Source organism: Ursus arctos, unplaced genomic scaffold (genome assembly GCF_023065955.2).
Source record: "Ursus arctos isolate Adak ecotype North America unplaced genomic scaffold, UrsArc2.0 scaffold_16, whole genome shotgun sequence".
Taxonomy (NCBI): domain Eukaryota; kingdom Metazoa; phylum Chordata; class Mammalia; order Carnivora; family Ursidae; genus Ursus; species Ursus arctos.
The window spans coordinates 22,344,241-22,358,070 of NW_026622830.1; the positions used below are offsets into that span (position 1 = coordinate 22,344,241).

The following is a 13,830-nucleotide window of genomic DNA, read 5'->3' on the forward strand; positions in this document are numbered from 1 at the left end:
AGAGTGTAGCACCATCAAGCTGTTGACAAAACAGCCCTCCATCTCTTCTAGAGTCCTTTAAACAACACTTAGGAGGGAATGATGGACCTCAGAACTGTTAAAAAAGAAAAAAAAAAAAAAAGCCAGAAGGCCATTGGAATTCTAATCTTGCAGCCACAGAATACTTTCTTCACAGAAAACCTCAATGGAAGCTGCCATGTCTTGAAGTTGGAGGCCTTGGCTGCCCCAGTGCCAAGGTACCGCCCTCCTCTGAAATCCCTGCCCCTTATGGCACAGATGTGGAAACTGAGGCCTAGAAAAGGTAAGCACCATGTCCAAGGTCAGAGAGTGAGCTGGGGGCAAAGGCAAGTCTAGAATCCAGTCTCTGAATCCAAGTTCTGGGAAGTGCCTCCATGGTGAGATGTGCCAGAAACTGCTCCCCACAGGAGGGGAGAGATGTAAATGACGGGGCTCTGATTCTGGTTAGGACTTGGTGAAGCGTCTGTCAGATCCCATAGGATGGAAAGGATTCTGAAGGATCATGGAGCGCTGTAAACTCTCTTACCTCCACTGCCCCAATCCATGTTAGCAAAATCTCCATGGTTTTCAGGGAATCAAACCTCATTGAAAGAATCCTGCCAACAGGTAAGAGAGAAAAGAGAAAGGCAGAAGGCCCAGGCGTAGGTTTCTGGGATTTTACTTCAGGTTGCTAACTAAGCCTCAGGACAACCCCACTGAACCATCTCAGAGAGAAGTGCTTCAAGAGCCTATAGAAGCCAGGTCGCTTTTCTCTTCTACTGGGGAAGCAGGTGCCCCCCAGCCGCTCCCGTTTCAGCTTGTACTGACATCCTGAGTCTGGCAATGATAGCCAAAGATGGTCAAGGAGACCCCTTCTGGAATATTCTTGGCCCAAGTCTGACTAGAAACTAGTTTGTAGAAACTAGAAGCTTAGAAAGTAGGCTGAGTGGGGTGGGAACTAGCCCATATAGAAAGATTCCACAGGAAGAAAAAAGGAAACATTACTTATATTTAGTTAATTTGTGCCAGACAATGTCAGCCCTTTGTCTAAAGTTATTAAATTTAATGCAAATGGCAACCTGTGAAGCAAGTACTATTGCCCTTATTTCCAAAGGGGAAACTGAGGTTCGCAGAGTGATGGTGACTTGCACAGATCAGAGTGTGCGGTGAGGGAAGAACAGGCTCTACTTTTCACAAGTGAAAATCCTGAAGAGAAAAAAAACTGAACAAAAGAGAGAAAACTTCACTAGCACCAAGGCACTGGTGGGGCACCTGTCCCTGGGGGCTGATCTGAAAGCCGTCCTGACCCCATTAGAGGATGGGAGATGAGATAATGTCTGATAGCCCTGCAGCCATTCTTTCCACTGAGCCAGGGGGACCTTCAGCGCCTGCTCAGAGCGCCCCCTGCTATCAGTCGGAGGTACTGCAGCAAGGAGCCGAAGCTGGAGGATGACGTGGACCAGGTCTGCTCCCACACAAGCCACCAAAAGGAGAAAATCTCCAGCCAGGCGGTTCTGCTGGCTCTGGGCTGTTCAGTCCCCACCTGGGGCTCTGGATCACATTTTGAGCCTTGTTCTTTACCGAAGACACCCAGAGGAGGGGATGCAGGATATGGAGCCCTCTAGAAACCGCCGCCTGGGAGAACCCTTTGAAGAAAGGAGGAGCGTTCAGGGGGAGGGGAGGTGCTGAACTCTGGAGGAGGATGCCGAGCAGATCTCTGGGCAGCAGCAGGCACAGAGAGGCCCACAGACAGGTAATTCAGAAGGGCAGATTTTAATTCAATATGAAAACTTCCCAACAGATGACTGAAGCCAAAATGGTCGGCTGCGAAGAATGGCGAGAGCGCCCTCTGTGGGAGGGGCTGGACGGACAATTTGCAGGGATGCTGATGAAGGGCGCAAGTCGCCCTCCATCCCCTGCCCCCAGGGATGGGCACCTGTCCTTTGCTCTAGGAGCATCTCTGTGCTCCGGGCATCACTATTTCCCTAATCTTGTGATGCTATTGACTCCTGTCCAATTTCTCTCGAGAGAGTGCTGGTAGTTGATTTTAGTTTTAGGAAAAATTCAGAGTGGAACTGTGATTTCTGTTTTACCATTTATGTAACTGACTCATGTCTTTTCCAGTTTCAGCACATTTTCAACAGCTAAAAAATTTTTCCATGGGAATTAAAAAAGGGAGATGCTTGGGGCGCCTGGGCAGCGCAGTCGTTAAGCGTCTGCCTTCGGCTCAGGGCGTGATCCCGGCGTTCTGGGATTGAGCCCCACATCAGGGTCCTCCGCTGGGAGCCTGCTTCTTCCTCTCCCACTCCCCCTGCTTGTGTTCCCTCTCTCGCTGGCTGTCTCTATGTCAAATAAATAAATAAAATCTTAAAAAAAAAAAAAAGGGAGATGCCCTCATACATACTATGCTTAATGGGGAGGATCAGATCTCAGGGAGAAGGAAGTTCCACCCAGATGGCCAGTCAGTACCTTCTAATCCTGACGGCTTCTAAGCTGTTGGCACAGAGGGAATGCAGCCCTCCACCCCTGGCCTGGATTCTATGCCTAGTAGGACACAGCAAGTCCCAAGAGCCCTCCACCAGCTGCCGTCCTGGGTGCAGAAGTAATGCCCTCCTCATTAGAACGCTTGCTTGACCAACATCTCTGTAACCTGAACAAAGCTCCTTGGAGCAAGATGCCCACTTTTGCCTGCCTGTCAAGAGCAGCTTAGAGAAGATGAAGGTGGAGGATGAATGCAGGGCCACCCCCAACAGAGCCAGTGTTAGACCTCACTCAGGCTTCTGAACACTGAAAAGATCCCAGGGCAGAAGGCACTGAGGTGCCATGGCCCCTGATCTCAAGCTTAAGATGTCAGAGCCTGCCTCTAAAGCCAGTAGGGCCCAAGAGAAGGAGATCATTTTGGCCTCCCCTTTGAAGCAAGAGCCAGACTCAGACTGTCCTGTCTTTCCAGAATATGGTCTCAGTCCTGGTTCCTGAGAAACAATGGATGAGGGAGGGGCTGGCCCTTTATGGATCCCTGGGATGGGGACAATAATTTGTCACGGCATGGGGACACAAGGGCTACCCACTGCTCCCACCTGCATGGCAGAGCCTGGTCCACCCCCCTCACCCCAGAGAAAGGGTTTCCTTGAGACCATTAGGGTGGCTGTGTGTGGGCGGGGAAGTGCCGACAGTAACCTCAGGAGACGCTGCGAGGCTTTTCTGAGTGAACACTTCCCAGCCTGTGGCCGTTCCAGGCTCAGGTGCCAAGTCCTGTGGAGAGGTGTCCTGGGTCCTCCGGGACTGCAGGGGAGGCCCAGGGCGGGAGGAAAGGGAAGAGGGAGGAAGGGAAGGAGAGACAGAGACAGGAAGAAAGGGAGAGAGAGGAAGCAGGAGAGACACACACACAGAGCCCGTAAATAACCCAGCTTTGTAAATCCCACATCCTTAGGGTTTGTGGCTTAGGTCAGGAGGGAGCCAGTGGAGCGAGACAGAGAAGAGCTGCCCCTTGTGGCCCTTTAAGGGAGAGAGGCCCACAGTCAGCTGCCAGCCAGCACTGTGCCTTCGGACCCTTTTCTCCCTGCCCTCACTCAAGAGGGTGCGGAAACACACCACTCCCGTTCAAGAGGCTCTCAATCGAGAGGCCGAGGAGCCTTACCATTCAGACTCGGATTCCAAGTCTGCCCTCGGTGGCTTTGGTTCAGGCAATGGTTCAATCCTGCAGTTTGGCTCTTAGCCCTTTGAAAAGTTATCTTTGAAATGAAAACCTGGGTTTGGCAAATGGGAACTTTTCATTAAAGTTTGGAGTCCTGGGCTCCTGGGTGGCTCAGTCGGTTAGGTGTCTACCTTCGGCTCAGTCATGATCCTGGGGTCCTTGGACTGAGCCCCGCATTGGGCTCTCTGCTCAGCGGGGAGCCTGCTTCTCCCTCTGCCCCTCCCCCTGCTCATGTGCTCTTGCTCTCAAATAAATAAATAAAATATTTTTAAAAAAACGTTTGGAGCCCCTATTTTAAGTTCCCACTGTTCTCCCCTTGGCCCAGATGAGACCCAACAATACACGAGGAAGCTACTAGGACCTCTGATGACACAGCCCTGTGGGAGAGCCCCACAAAGTCCAATCAGGGATTCCAGTCACCAGCAGCAATGGCCCCAGGACTGTACAGCACTTTCTAGTTCATAAAGTGCTTTTATACCCATTATTTCACTCAGCCTTCCCAGCAACCCTATGGAATGGCAATTCTGGGCCCCCTTTAGATGGGCTGACTAGGTAGTGAGGCTCAGAGAGGTGATATCACTCACCTAAGAACCCAGTCCAGTCCTTGTCTACAGCTTTGCCCCATCTCCCAAATCTTCAAGGGCCTCTAAATGCCAGTGGGGCCTGTAAGCCAGTTAAATGATCCATAGGTCCAAGGTGAGCTCCTGGACAGAACTCTTTCCAGGAGTGGACTACGCTTCTTGGGGCATCAGTGAGGGGGCCAGGGTTGGACAGACCCACCTCTGAATAAGACCCATCTTCTAGCAGTTCCAGCTACGACCAGCAGGTGGGGCACACTCCCCAGCCAGGCTGCTCTGAGGCACCCGGAAGCTCCACAGCCCAGCTCCCCAGGGCTCACCCTGCCCTGCTCTGCCGGAGTCCAACGCTTTCAAAAGCCTCTGCATCCCTCCTCAGCCACAGCCAGGCCACTCTGGCCAAGACTCTCAGGGCAGGAGGAGTGGGGCCTGTACCTGCATCGCTAGACCAGCCCCGACGGCCTAGCCCAGTATGCCAGGGGTGACCACAGAGGCCCTCAATAGCTGCAGATTTGCCCTCCTTCCACGGCACTGGACTTCAAGGCCCTCAAAGCATCCCTCATTTTGCGAATCACCAGCCAGGGAACCACCACAGCACCCTCACTGGATGAGGCCCTGTTATCCAGCATGTCAAGGCCATGGGGAGAACGGATTCAATCAAAGGTTCACTCATTAGATCATGACCGCATCACCAAATTTCAAAGCATTCGAGGGCAGTACATACACTGTTGACTCTATCCTGGTCTTCCCATGATGTGCTCTTGCTCCCAGCAGCTGTGATTTAACAGCAAATACAATGGCCAGGACACAAGAAAAGCAGGTTCTGGCCCCTCTTCTACCAGCTATGACACGGAACAAGTATGTTCCCATTCTGGGCCTCCTGCCCCATCTGCAAAGTGAGGAGCTTAAACCAAGTAGGTTCTGAGGGTCCTTCCAACTTCAAAAGAGGTTCTAGGGGGAGCCTGGGTGGCTCAGGCGGGTTGAGCCTCTGACTCATGATTTCAGCTCAGGTCATGATCTCAGGATCGTGGGATCGAGCCCCACGTCAAGCTCCCTGCTTAGTATGGAGTCTGCTTGTCCCTCTCCCTTTGCTCCTCCCTTCACTCATGCTCTCTCTCCCTCTAATAGATAGATAAATAGATACACATACACACGTACATAAAATCCTTAATAAAGAAAAGAGTGGTTCTGATTCGAAATTGCCCTTCTGTGCGAGCCCCAGGACCCAATCATTGACTCCTACTGAGCATCTAGGTACTGCACCAGCCCCTCCACGCTGGATCTCCCTGCACCCTCACAACACTCCTAGGAGGGAGGTACTTTTATTCTCTCTGCCTAATGGAAGCCCAGAGAGGTTAAGTAACAAGCCCAGAGTCATCCAGCTAGCAGGAATCAGAGCCAGAATTCAAACCCAGGTGGTGTAAGTCTAGATCAGTTGGGTTTGAGACAAGTAAGCAGCAGTGCTGGAGAGAAAACACCTAAGTATAAATGGCGGTAAATACTGCCAAGACTGAGCAGTGCTAAAAATAATAGCTTGGGATTATAAATACAGGCATTCTCAAGATCCTATCTTTATCTCTTTTTCATTTGAGAAAACACCCCATGCTTTCCACTCCGAAAGGCTGGTGGGTGTGGGATCCTTTTCTGAAGCAAAAGGCGCAGGTCTGATTTTCTCGGAGGATCTGTTCCCCTCTAGTGGGCTCCAAGGATCCTTCCAGGAGGGAACACCCCCCCCCACACACACACACACCACCCATCTGTGTTTTCACAACAGGCACTAAAGGATCTGGTTACTGGATATAACTACTGGGATTCTCAACGTGTAGGGTGCCTGAGAATCACCCAGGCACTTGTTTAAAATGCTGATTCCGGGGCTCTAGCTCCAAATATTCTGATTCTGTCGGTCTGACATGGGGCATTGTTAATAACCAGAACCTGCATTTCTAATAAACACCCCTTTCCCATCATACTCCAGCTGATGGAAAGGGAATACCCCAAGCCACGGCAAGTCTTGAGTTTTTCAGGGTGGTCCCTGGGGCCCCAAGGATTCCAAAATGTAGTGAATTTTTCCCAGTCTAACGCACCACCGCCCCCCCCACCCCATCCCATCATCACCTCATGCAGCAACTCGGGGAGGCGTACAGGTGTGGAGGGTGGGTGTCAGTCGGGGCGGAGCCACATTCCCGACCCTCTTTACCCAAAGCCCTTGTTGAGGGGTGCAGGGTGAGACCTACCTCATTGGCTTTCTCAGGGGTGCCCTTGGGGGAGGGGGAGGCGGGCGAGGAGGGCAGCCTGCGCTCCCGCTCCCAGTCCCGATCCCGGTGGATCAGTTTGCTGTTGGGCTCCTTCAGGGTCCTCTTGAGCTCGTTGATGCTGGCCTGGTGCTTGAGCAGGACATCCTCTGGCTTGTCTAAGAACTAGGGGCGGATGGAGAGGGCAGTGAGTGTTAGAGGAACAGCTCTGAGCAGACGATGGTAACCGTGGTCATCGCTGCCCTAAATCCGCAAGGTGATTCCCATCCATGACTCCATCTCACCCCACTGCACCCCAGGAGCCAAGCGGCGCAGAGATGATTAGCCCCAACAGGTGCACAAAGCACTTAAGATTACACAGAGGAGCAAAAAGCAATTCAGATTAAGAAGAGGAGGCTTCTGGTCAAGCACCACCTTTTCCTTCCCCTGCCTGGCTTCTGGCCTCAGAGCACCCAAGGCAACCCAAACCCCTAAGACTAGCTGAGTTCCCACTGGTGCTGTGCGCCCAGTCCCAACTGGGCATGGAGGTGACTTCCTTCTGGTTACAACCAAGGCACAGTGAGAACTGGCCAACCCTGTTCACTGGGCTGCTCTGGCCCACTCCCTGGCCTCCAGGGTTCTGGTCCCTTCCTCTGGCCAAGACATGGACCGCTGTGCTCAGCAGGATCCCCAGTCTAGAGACTGACAGGTGAGCTGCTCGGATACTCCTAAAGCCAAAGACACCCAGAAAAATGAGCCCTGCTCCCACACAGGAGCCGGGAAAAGACGGCGTTCAGCATCCTCTACTGTGAGCCACTACCCTTCCTATCACCCAGGGTCTTGCGGCTACCTCGCAGATACCAGCTCCTCAAGAGCAAACAGCGTGAGATATGGCCAGGCAGAGCAAAGAGGGCGCTGCAGGGCACTCAGGAGAGCAGAAGAAACGGAGACCGGGAAGAAGAGAGGTCAGTCCCAGGGCTGGGCACAAGGCCTGAGTGGGGATAGCTGGAGTCAGAGGCATGGCCCCCATTAAAGTGCCAAGTCTGAGCTCAAGCCAGTGCAGCTGATAAGAGTCATCTGCCTCTAGGTCAAGCAAGGACCAGCCTGCTTTTACGGGCAGGGCGGGTGGGCTGCCAGCTCAAGCACCTTTATCTGCAAGCTGTTTGAGGACTCATGTCAACTCAATTCAGGACAAGAAATGGCCCATCTCCGCTTATTTTGAAGTCAAATCAGATGATTCTGGAAGAACTACCTGGAAGGCAAGCTCGCCCTTGGACAAAGCTGAAATCTTCCCCTGGGCTTATCTCTGGCACCCAAGCATCTGCTATGACTGACCCGTGATTACCTCAGGGAGGAAACTGATGCCGCTGAGGCTTCTGCTTTCCCTCCAGACATCTGTCCGTACTTCCCATATCCCCCCCTGAGCTGAACGGCCTTAGAACAGTGTTGGAGAAGTCAAACCGATAGAGTTTGCACAAGGGGGTGGGTTTGAGCTGCACTGGACCCAAGATGTGGCTTGTGACCTTCTTGCCCGATCCTGCCACACTGGCTTCGTGTGTGCGCAGCATTCCCGAAGGCGAGAGGGAGCAGCGGAACCCAGGGATCCCTGATTAGGGTTAAGGGCTTTGGGGAAACCTAGTCCAAATGTCTTGCTGTGCAGATGGGGGGCCGGGGCCTGAGGGGGCCTACCCATGACCCTCAAAGAGTCAGGCTGAAACCCAGCTCACATGACGCCAAGGCCAGGCCCTTAGGCCCCAGCCCCTGGTCCTTTCCCTCAGGCCCAACAACAGACCCACGTCTCTGGCAGTGAAGGTTCAGAGGAAGAGCTGGGGACTGTGTGAAAGGGAAGAAGTCGTTAACGCAGAGGAATGAGTTGAGAAAAGCCACCAGGGAGAGGAGAAAGAGGAGAGGGAGGGGAAAAGGCGAAGAGGCTCTCCGCAGAGTTGGAGCAGCAGGCCCTGCCCAGAGGAAGGGACAGCCGCCCTGTGAGAAGAGGCAGAAGCGTTCCGAGGCTCCTCCCTGCCCCCCATGCCCACTCCCACATCGGGTGCCAGTAGATTAGAAAAAGCAGCTTGGGGTGAGGGCACAGAGGACACAGATGATGTGGAGGCATGACCAAATGGTGATGCGGGGAGGGGATGAGTCTAAGGAAGGGTTTGGGTGGGGGCAGGGGAGATGAGACCAATAAAAGTACGGAATGGCCTGGAAAAGCTGGTGGACACAGGTGGGATGGTCAGTGGTTGGGAAGCAAGCATGAGGTGGTGGGAAGAGGCAGAGCGGCAGGCTGGTTAGAGGGTGGGTGGGAGGGGGGTAAGGAAGGGAGGAGGGAGGGGGAACCAGTTGGCTAACGGGTGGGGTCTGAGCAGGGAGCTGGAGGGGGGGGGGAGTAAGGATGGCTGGGGAGGGGGAGGGGGGCGGAGGGAGGGAGGGGCCATAGGGGAGGAGGAGTACGGCTGGGGGCAGAGGCAAAGCTGAAGCTGAAATGGTGCCAGGACATGGGCCTGGGGTGGACTATGGGATGGTGACAAATGAGCTGGGGATCTGAATGGCTGGGTAAGTGGTGACAGGCCCCATGCAGTACCTCCTGCTTGTGTCTCGGCGTGGTTTCCTGCTCCAGCTAGCGAGATGCAGGAGGAGGAGAAGGAACCAGCAGGGTCAGTAGAGCAAACGGATTCGGGGCACCGCACTGGCCCAGTACGGTGCAGCAGGTAGCCCAGAGGGCTCTCTTCCAGGGAGCAGAGGCCAGGGAAGCCGGTAGACCACCCTCGGGGCAGCGAGGTAGCCAGAAGGGGCGGGGTGGGACGCAGGGAGCTGGCCCAGGGAGGTGAAGAGGGGGCCCAGGGGACTAGGGGCAAAGCAGGCAGTCACACTCAGTCGAGGGGACACGAGGGCTCCGGGTATTCATGCCTCTGCGGTCAGCATGTGTGTTCAGCGGCTTGTGCTCCAAGCCGCAACCACCTGATGGAAACACACCGCACACCCGCGTGCGTCCACGCCTGTGTGTGAGTGCTGCTTGCACATCCGGATGCATGACCCACTGTAAGAGGGCCTACAGCCGTGAGTGAACGTATGCTGGGCTGAGACCACGTGTGCCTGCAAAAGCGTGTGCACAGGTATGTGAGAAATGCGTGGGGCAGCAGGAGGGGACACCCCTGAACTCCAACCTTGTGAAGGCCCACAGGGACACCCCATCATGCTCCGGGGAGGAAGGGAGCCATGTAGACTGAGATCACAGTCAAAGGGGCAAGTTAAGAGTGGGCAAGAGGAGGCTGGAGTCCTCTAGGGGACAGAGTGCCCCTGTGGGGAAGCAGGACACAAAGAGGGAAGGGTGCAGGGTGGGCGGCATGCCCACCACCCACCATCAGGGGATACTGAGGTATTGGGCAAGGCCCTTCCCATGGTGCATCCCAGAGCGAGGGTGCTCCCCCACAGCTGGGAACGCCTCAAGGTCGAGGCCGAGGCTAGACCCAGAATCAGCCTCCTGATCCCAGATCAGAGGGTATGAGAAAGCCAGGCTCCTACCTTTAGCTCCTTGATCTTGGTGGGGGTCCTGACCTCTCCCTCCTCGGCCTCTGACCGCCTACCCCCAGACTCGCCATCCTCCTCCTGCTTGTCACCATCAGGTCCCGTGTCATGGTTTTCACTAACCGAGGCTGGGCGGGAGAACTCCGCTAAAATGGGTAGAGATGGCCGGGTGGCCGTGTGAGACCTCTCGCAGGGGGATGGACAGGGAGCCAGTCCTGCCACCCGCCCAACCATGGTGGAGTGGGGCATCTCAACACGTTGGGGATAAGAAGCCAGCACACAGAGAGGGGAGGTAGCCTTGCCCAGGTCACGAGGATGGTAAGAGCTGCCTCCCAGCCCCAGACCCCCTCCTGACTTCTACAGCACCCAGAGCCCAGGTTCAAATCCCAAATCCATCGCTTCTTGGCTGTGTGACCTTGGGCAAGTTACACAACCTCTCTGGGCCTCAATCTCCTCATCTATAAACAATACCTACTTCAGACAACTGGGGGAGGAATGAATAAGCTCATGTGTGTAAATACTTAGAAGACAGACTGGCACGGAGCGAGCCAATTCAATCAACACTGGTCCACAAATGTTGATGTTTTTGCTGTGGTGGTTGTGACAGAATACTCGCTTGACCACTCTGTAGCAATACAGAGCTGTTGTGAGACTAGCTTTTACGAGATTAACGTTCTGAGATTTGCAAATTATTTAGCCTCTTTATAACTTCGGGAAAGTTCAAGGGGACTCCTGCAGTAACATCCTTCTCACTCACTGGCGTTCCAAAGTACTTTTCTGAATAGGAAGGAAAGGGATGGAATGACAGGCTTTACCCTAGGCACTGGGCATAACCCAGACTATGCCCATGGATTATGTCTTGGTGGGAAAAAATGGCTGGAAAACACTAGATTAAAATGACCAGAGCACAGATTATCCTTGGGATTGGCCTAGAGTAAGAGAGAATAATTAGCCTTTCTAGTCATATGTATTCACTCTGCAAAGTGCCCTTTTATGCACATTATTTCACTTGATCCACACAATCCTCTGTGCTGATGGCTAGAATGGGAATCCTTATCCTTGTTTTACGAAGGAGAAATTGAGACTCCGAGAGGGGGAAGGTCCCACTGATGACATTTCAGTGAATCAGGACAAAGACCCAGGTCTGTCTCCTGGTTTAGAGTCCAGGCTTCTGGTCCTCTCTGGATGACCTGTACCAGCTCTAGACCAAACTTTGCTACCCTGCACAATCTGGGCTTCGTTTAGGCCCTGGCATAGTAAGGGACGATGCAGAGGAGAATAGGGAGACTGTACTTTCCCTTTGCACAAATCTTAGCTCTCAGTCCTGTGCCCACTCAAGGAGAATAAGGAGCCTCCTCAGCCTCAGATGGACCTTTGCAAAACTGCATGTCCTCCGAACATAGTCAAGGAATCCTGGGACAGGTCTCACCTTCGTACTGCAGGAAAAGTATCAGACTCTCCTGATCACCTGGAAAACTCCTATGTATCCTTCAAAACCCTGCCCAGTTGTCACCTTCTCTGCAAAGCCCTTTCTGCCCTCCCAGACAGAATTAATCTCTCTCCCCTCATGGCTGCTCTGTACTCTGTACATACTTCTCCACGTGGTTTGAATCACCTTAAATGCTTACAAACCTACCATTCTATGAGCTCCTCAAAGGAAAGGGCCATACTTACGCTAACACTCAGAAAATATTCGCTGGGGAGAACTAACTTGCCTAGAGGCCTGCCCCCATGTGTTCTGGGAGTATCCACTGTTCCCCCATGTAAGTCCCCACCTCTTACCTTAAGCTACCCTCTACAAACCTAAAAGCAATAATAAACTATTATTGGGTATAATTTATTAAGGTCCTTCCATGTGCCAGGAACTTGTTTGGGTGTCAGAGAGGTGTTATCATGTCTACTTCTCTCTGTAACCTAGCAAAGTCGGCATTATTTATTTTGCAGAAGAGGAAACAGGTACAGGGCATTTCAGTTGCTCAAGGCCTCCCACCCATTCAGGTATGGGTATTTATGGACCACTTCCTGGTCTGCGGAGAAGCTGGTGAGTATGAAGGCTGAGATTTGAACTCAGATCTACCGAACTCCATCTCCCCAATGCCCATGTCGCTTCTGAACCTCTCCTACAAACTCCAGTGTGCATAGCCCGGGGAGAGTTCTGGGCCCCGAGTGCTGATTCAGGTCTGGGCCAGGGCCTGGGAATCTTCATGCTTAACCAGCTCACAGGTGATTCTGTGGACCATGTTTTGAGAAGCCCTGGTCAGCTTGATACAGGACAAGACAGGGCCAATTCTCATTGATATTAAGGGCACCTGTCAGCCCAACAGGAATGAGGGCCGTGGAGAGCATGTGGTTGGATGTCAATCAGTTCACTGGAACCAAAAGGATGACCAGGAACAACCAACCCCTCAGCCTCCAGTTGGGAAAGGCACCACCAGCTCCACACTGCAGTCACCATATGACCCTTCTCCTGGTATGATGACAATCTGCGAATCACTAAGCATTGTGGGCAGGAGGCCCAGAAACCCATATGGCTGAACTTGGGACCCCAAGAAGCCACAACTCAGAGAAGTTGCGGGAAGTCCAGTGAGCGGCAATGTCACGCTCCAGTGAGAGTCATGCCATAGGCTGGGCGAGACCACCAAGAGCTGCCTGGGGGCAACAGTGCTCTTGGGCCACCGGGCCTGGTGCAAATCAACCGGTGAGGTGTCCACCACTTTCCCTGCTCATTCCACGGAAGCTGGCATGCCCCCACTTCCCTCTGAATGCCACCCTTCCACCACCTCCAATTTGGGGCATACCTCCATCAAGGCTGCGGGACATGGTGTACCGTTTGCTGGAGGAACGTTCGAAGAAGGGTGCGGGCCGGTCAATGAGGGCGCTGGCCTGGCGGGTCTGTGCCTGGGTCCTCCCACTATATCGGAACTTGGAGCCCATCACCAGGAAGCCCTTGGGTGGGGGCTCAGGCGACACTAGCCTGCAGTGGAGGGAGGAGGGGGATTAGATCTCTGCTGCCAGGCCCAAGGCTGGACCACAGCCGGCCCTTCAGCCCACTGTCCCACCAGCTACAATTCGAAGTGACCCACAAAGGGAGAGACTTGGGGAGGGAGGCTTTCCTCTCCTAGCTCCTTCTCCTGCTTCCCCCCTCACAGAGCATACATGTACATTCATGGCCTCTGCCCATCCCCCATGACCCCAGGGTCAGGCTCACCGGAAGAACGTGTGGTGCTCTATGCAGACCTTCCACAGTCTCTTGGCTGACCGGTGGTTTGGGAGCTTAAAGCCAATTGTGCTCTCAAACTGCTCATACTGCAAAACCAAGGAGTGGGGGTTAGAGGCAAGGCCTGGGCTCTCTCGCCACTGGTCGATCCTTTCTGAACTTCTTCTCAGGCATATGCGACTCCGGCCTGTTTATTCATTTATTCATTCATTTATTCAATAAAGTGGACTAAGCCCTTACTCTGCGACAGGTCCAGTGCTAAGCAACAGACACCATGGTGACGAAGATGGAAGATTCTCGGGGACGGGGAAGGGTTGCTCTGATAATAAATTAGTAAACAAGATCATTTCAAACACTGATAAGGGGGCATGAAGGGAATGAACAGAGATGTGCGACGTGACAGAATACCTGGGCAGGTGTGGGGGTCAGGATCTGTCTTAGAAAGGGTGATCAGGGGATGCCCTCTAAACAGGTGATCTCTGAGCAGACATCTGAAGGATGGGGAAGGAACCAGCTATGTGAGAAGGCAGGGAAGAGAATTTCAGGTAGAGGGAACATCAAAGCAAAAGGCTGGAGGCAGGAAAGAGCTTG

General features: G+C 53.4%; 1 protein-coding gene across 21 annotated transcripts in view; it reads right to left on the reverse strand.

Annotated features, from left to right (window-relative positions):
• Positions 1 to 13,830, reverse strand: part of EPB41L1 (erythrocyte membrane protein band 4.1 like 1) — a 122,766-nt gene that overhangs the window by 25,888 nt on the left and 83,048 nt on the right. For 11 of the 21 annotated variants that reach the window (XM_048222125.2, XM_048222124.2, XM_048222128.2 and 8 more), the window contains exons 10-13: positions 13,231 to 13,328; positions 12,821 to 12,996; positions 10,020 to 10,168; positions 6,501 to 6,683 (exon numbers count right to left, since the gene is read on the reverse strand). In XM_048222125.2, coding sequence (XP_048078082.1) covers positions 6,501 to 6,683; positions 10,020 to 10,168; positions 12,821 to 12,996; positions 13,231 to 13,328 — 606 coding nt within the window. Of the gene's footprint in view, positions 1 to 3,174; positions 3,280 to 6,500; positions 6,684 to 9,078; positions 9,115 to 10,019; positions 10,169 to 12,820; positions 12,997 to 13,230; positions 13,329 to 13,830 lie in introns of all 21 variants that reach the window. The other 10 variants (XM_048222123.2, XM_048222127.2, XM_044385797.3 and 7 more) reach the window with 2 other exon arrangements.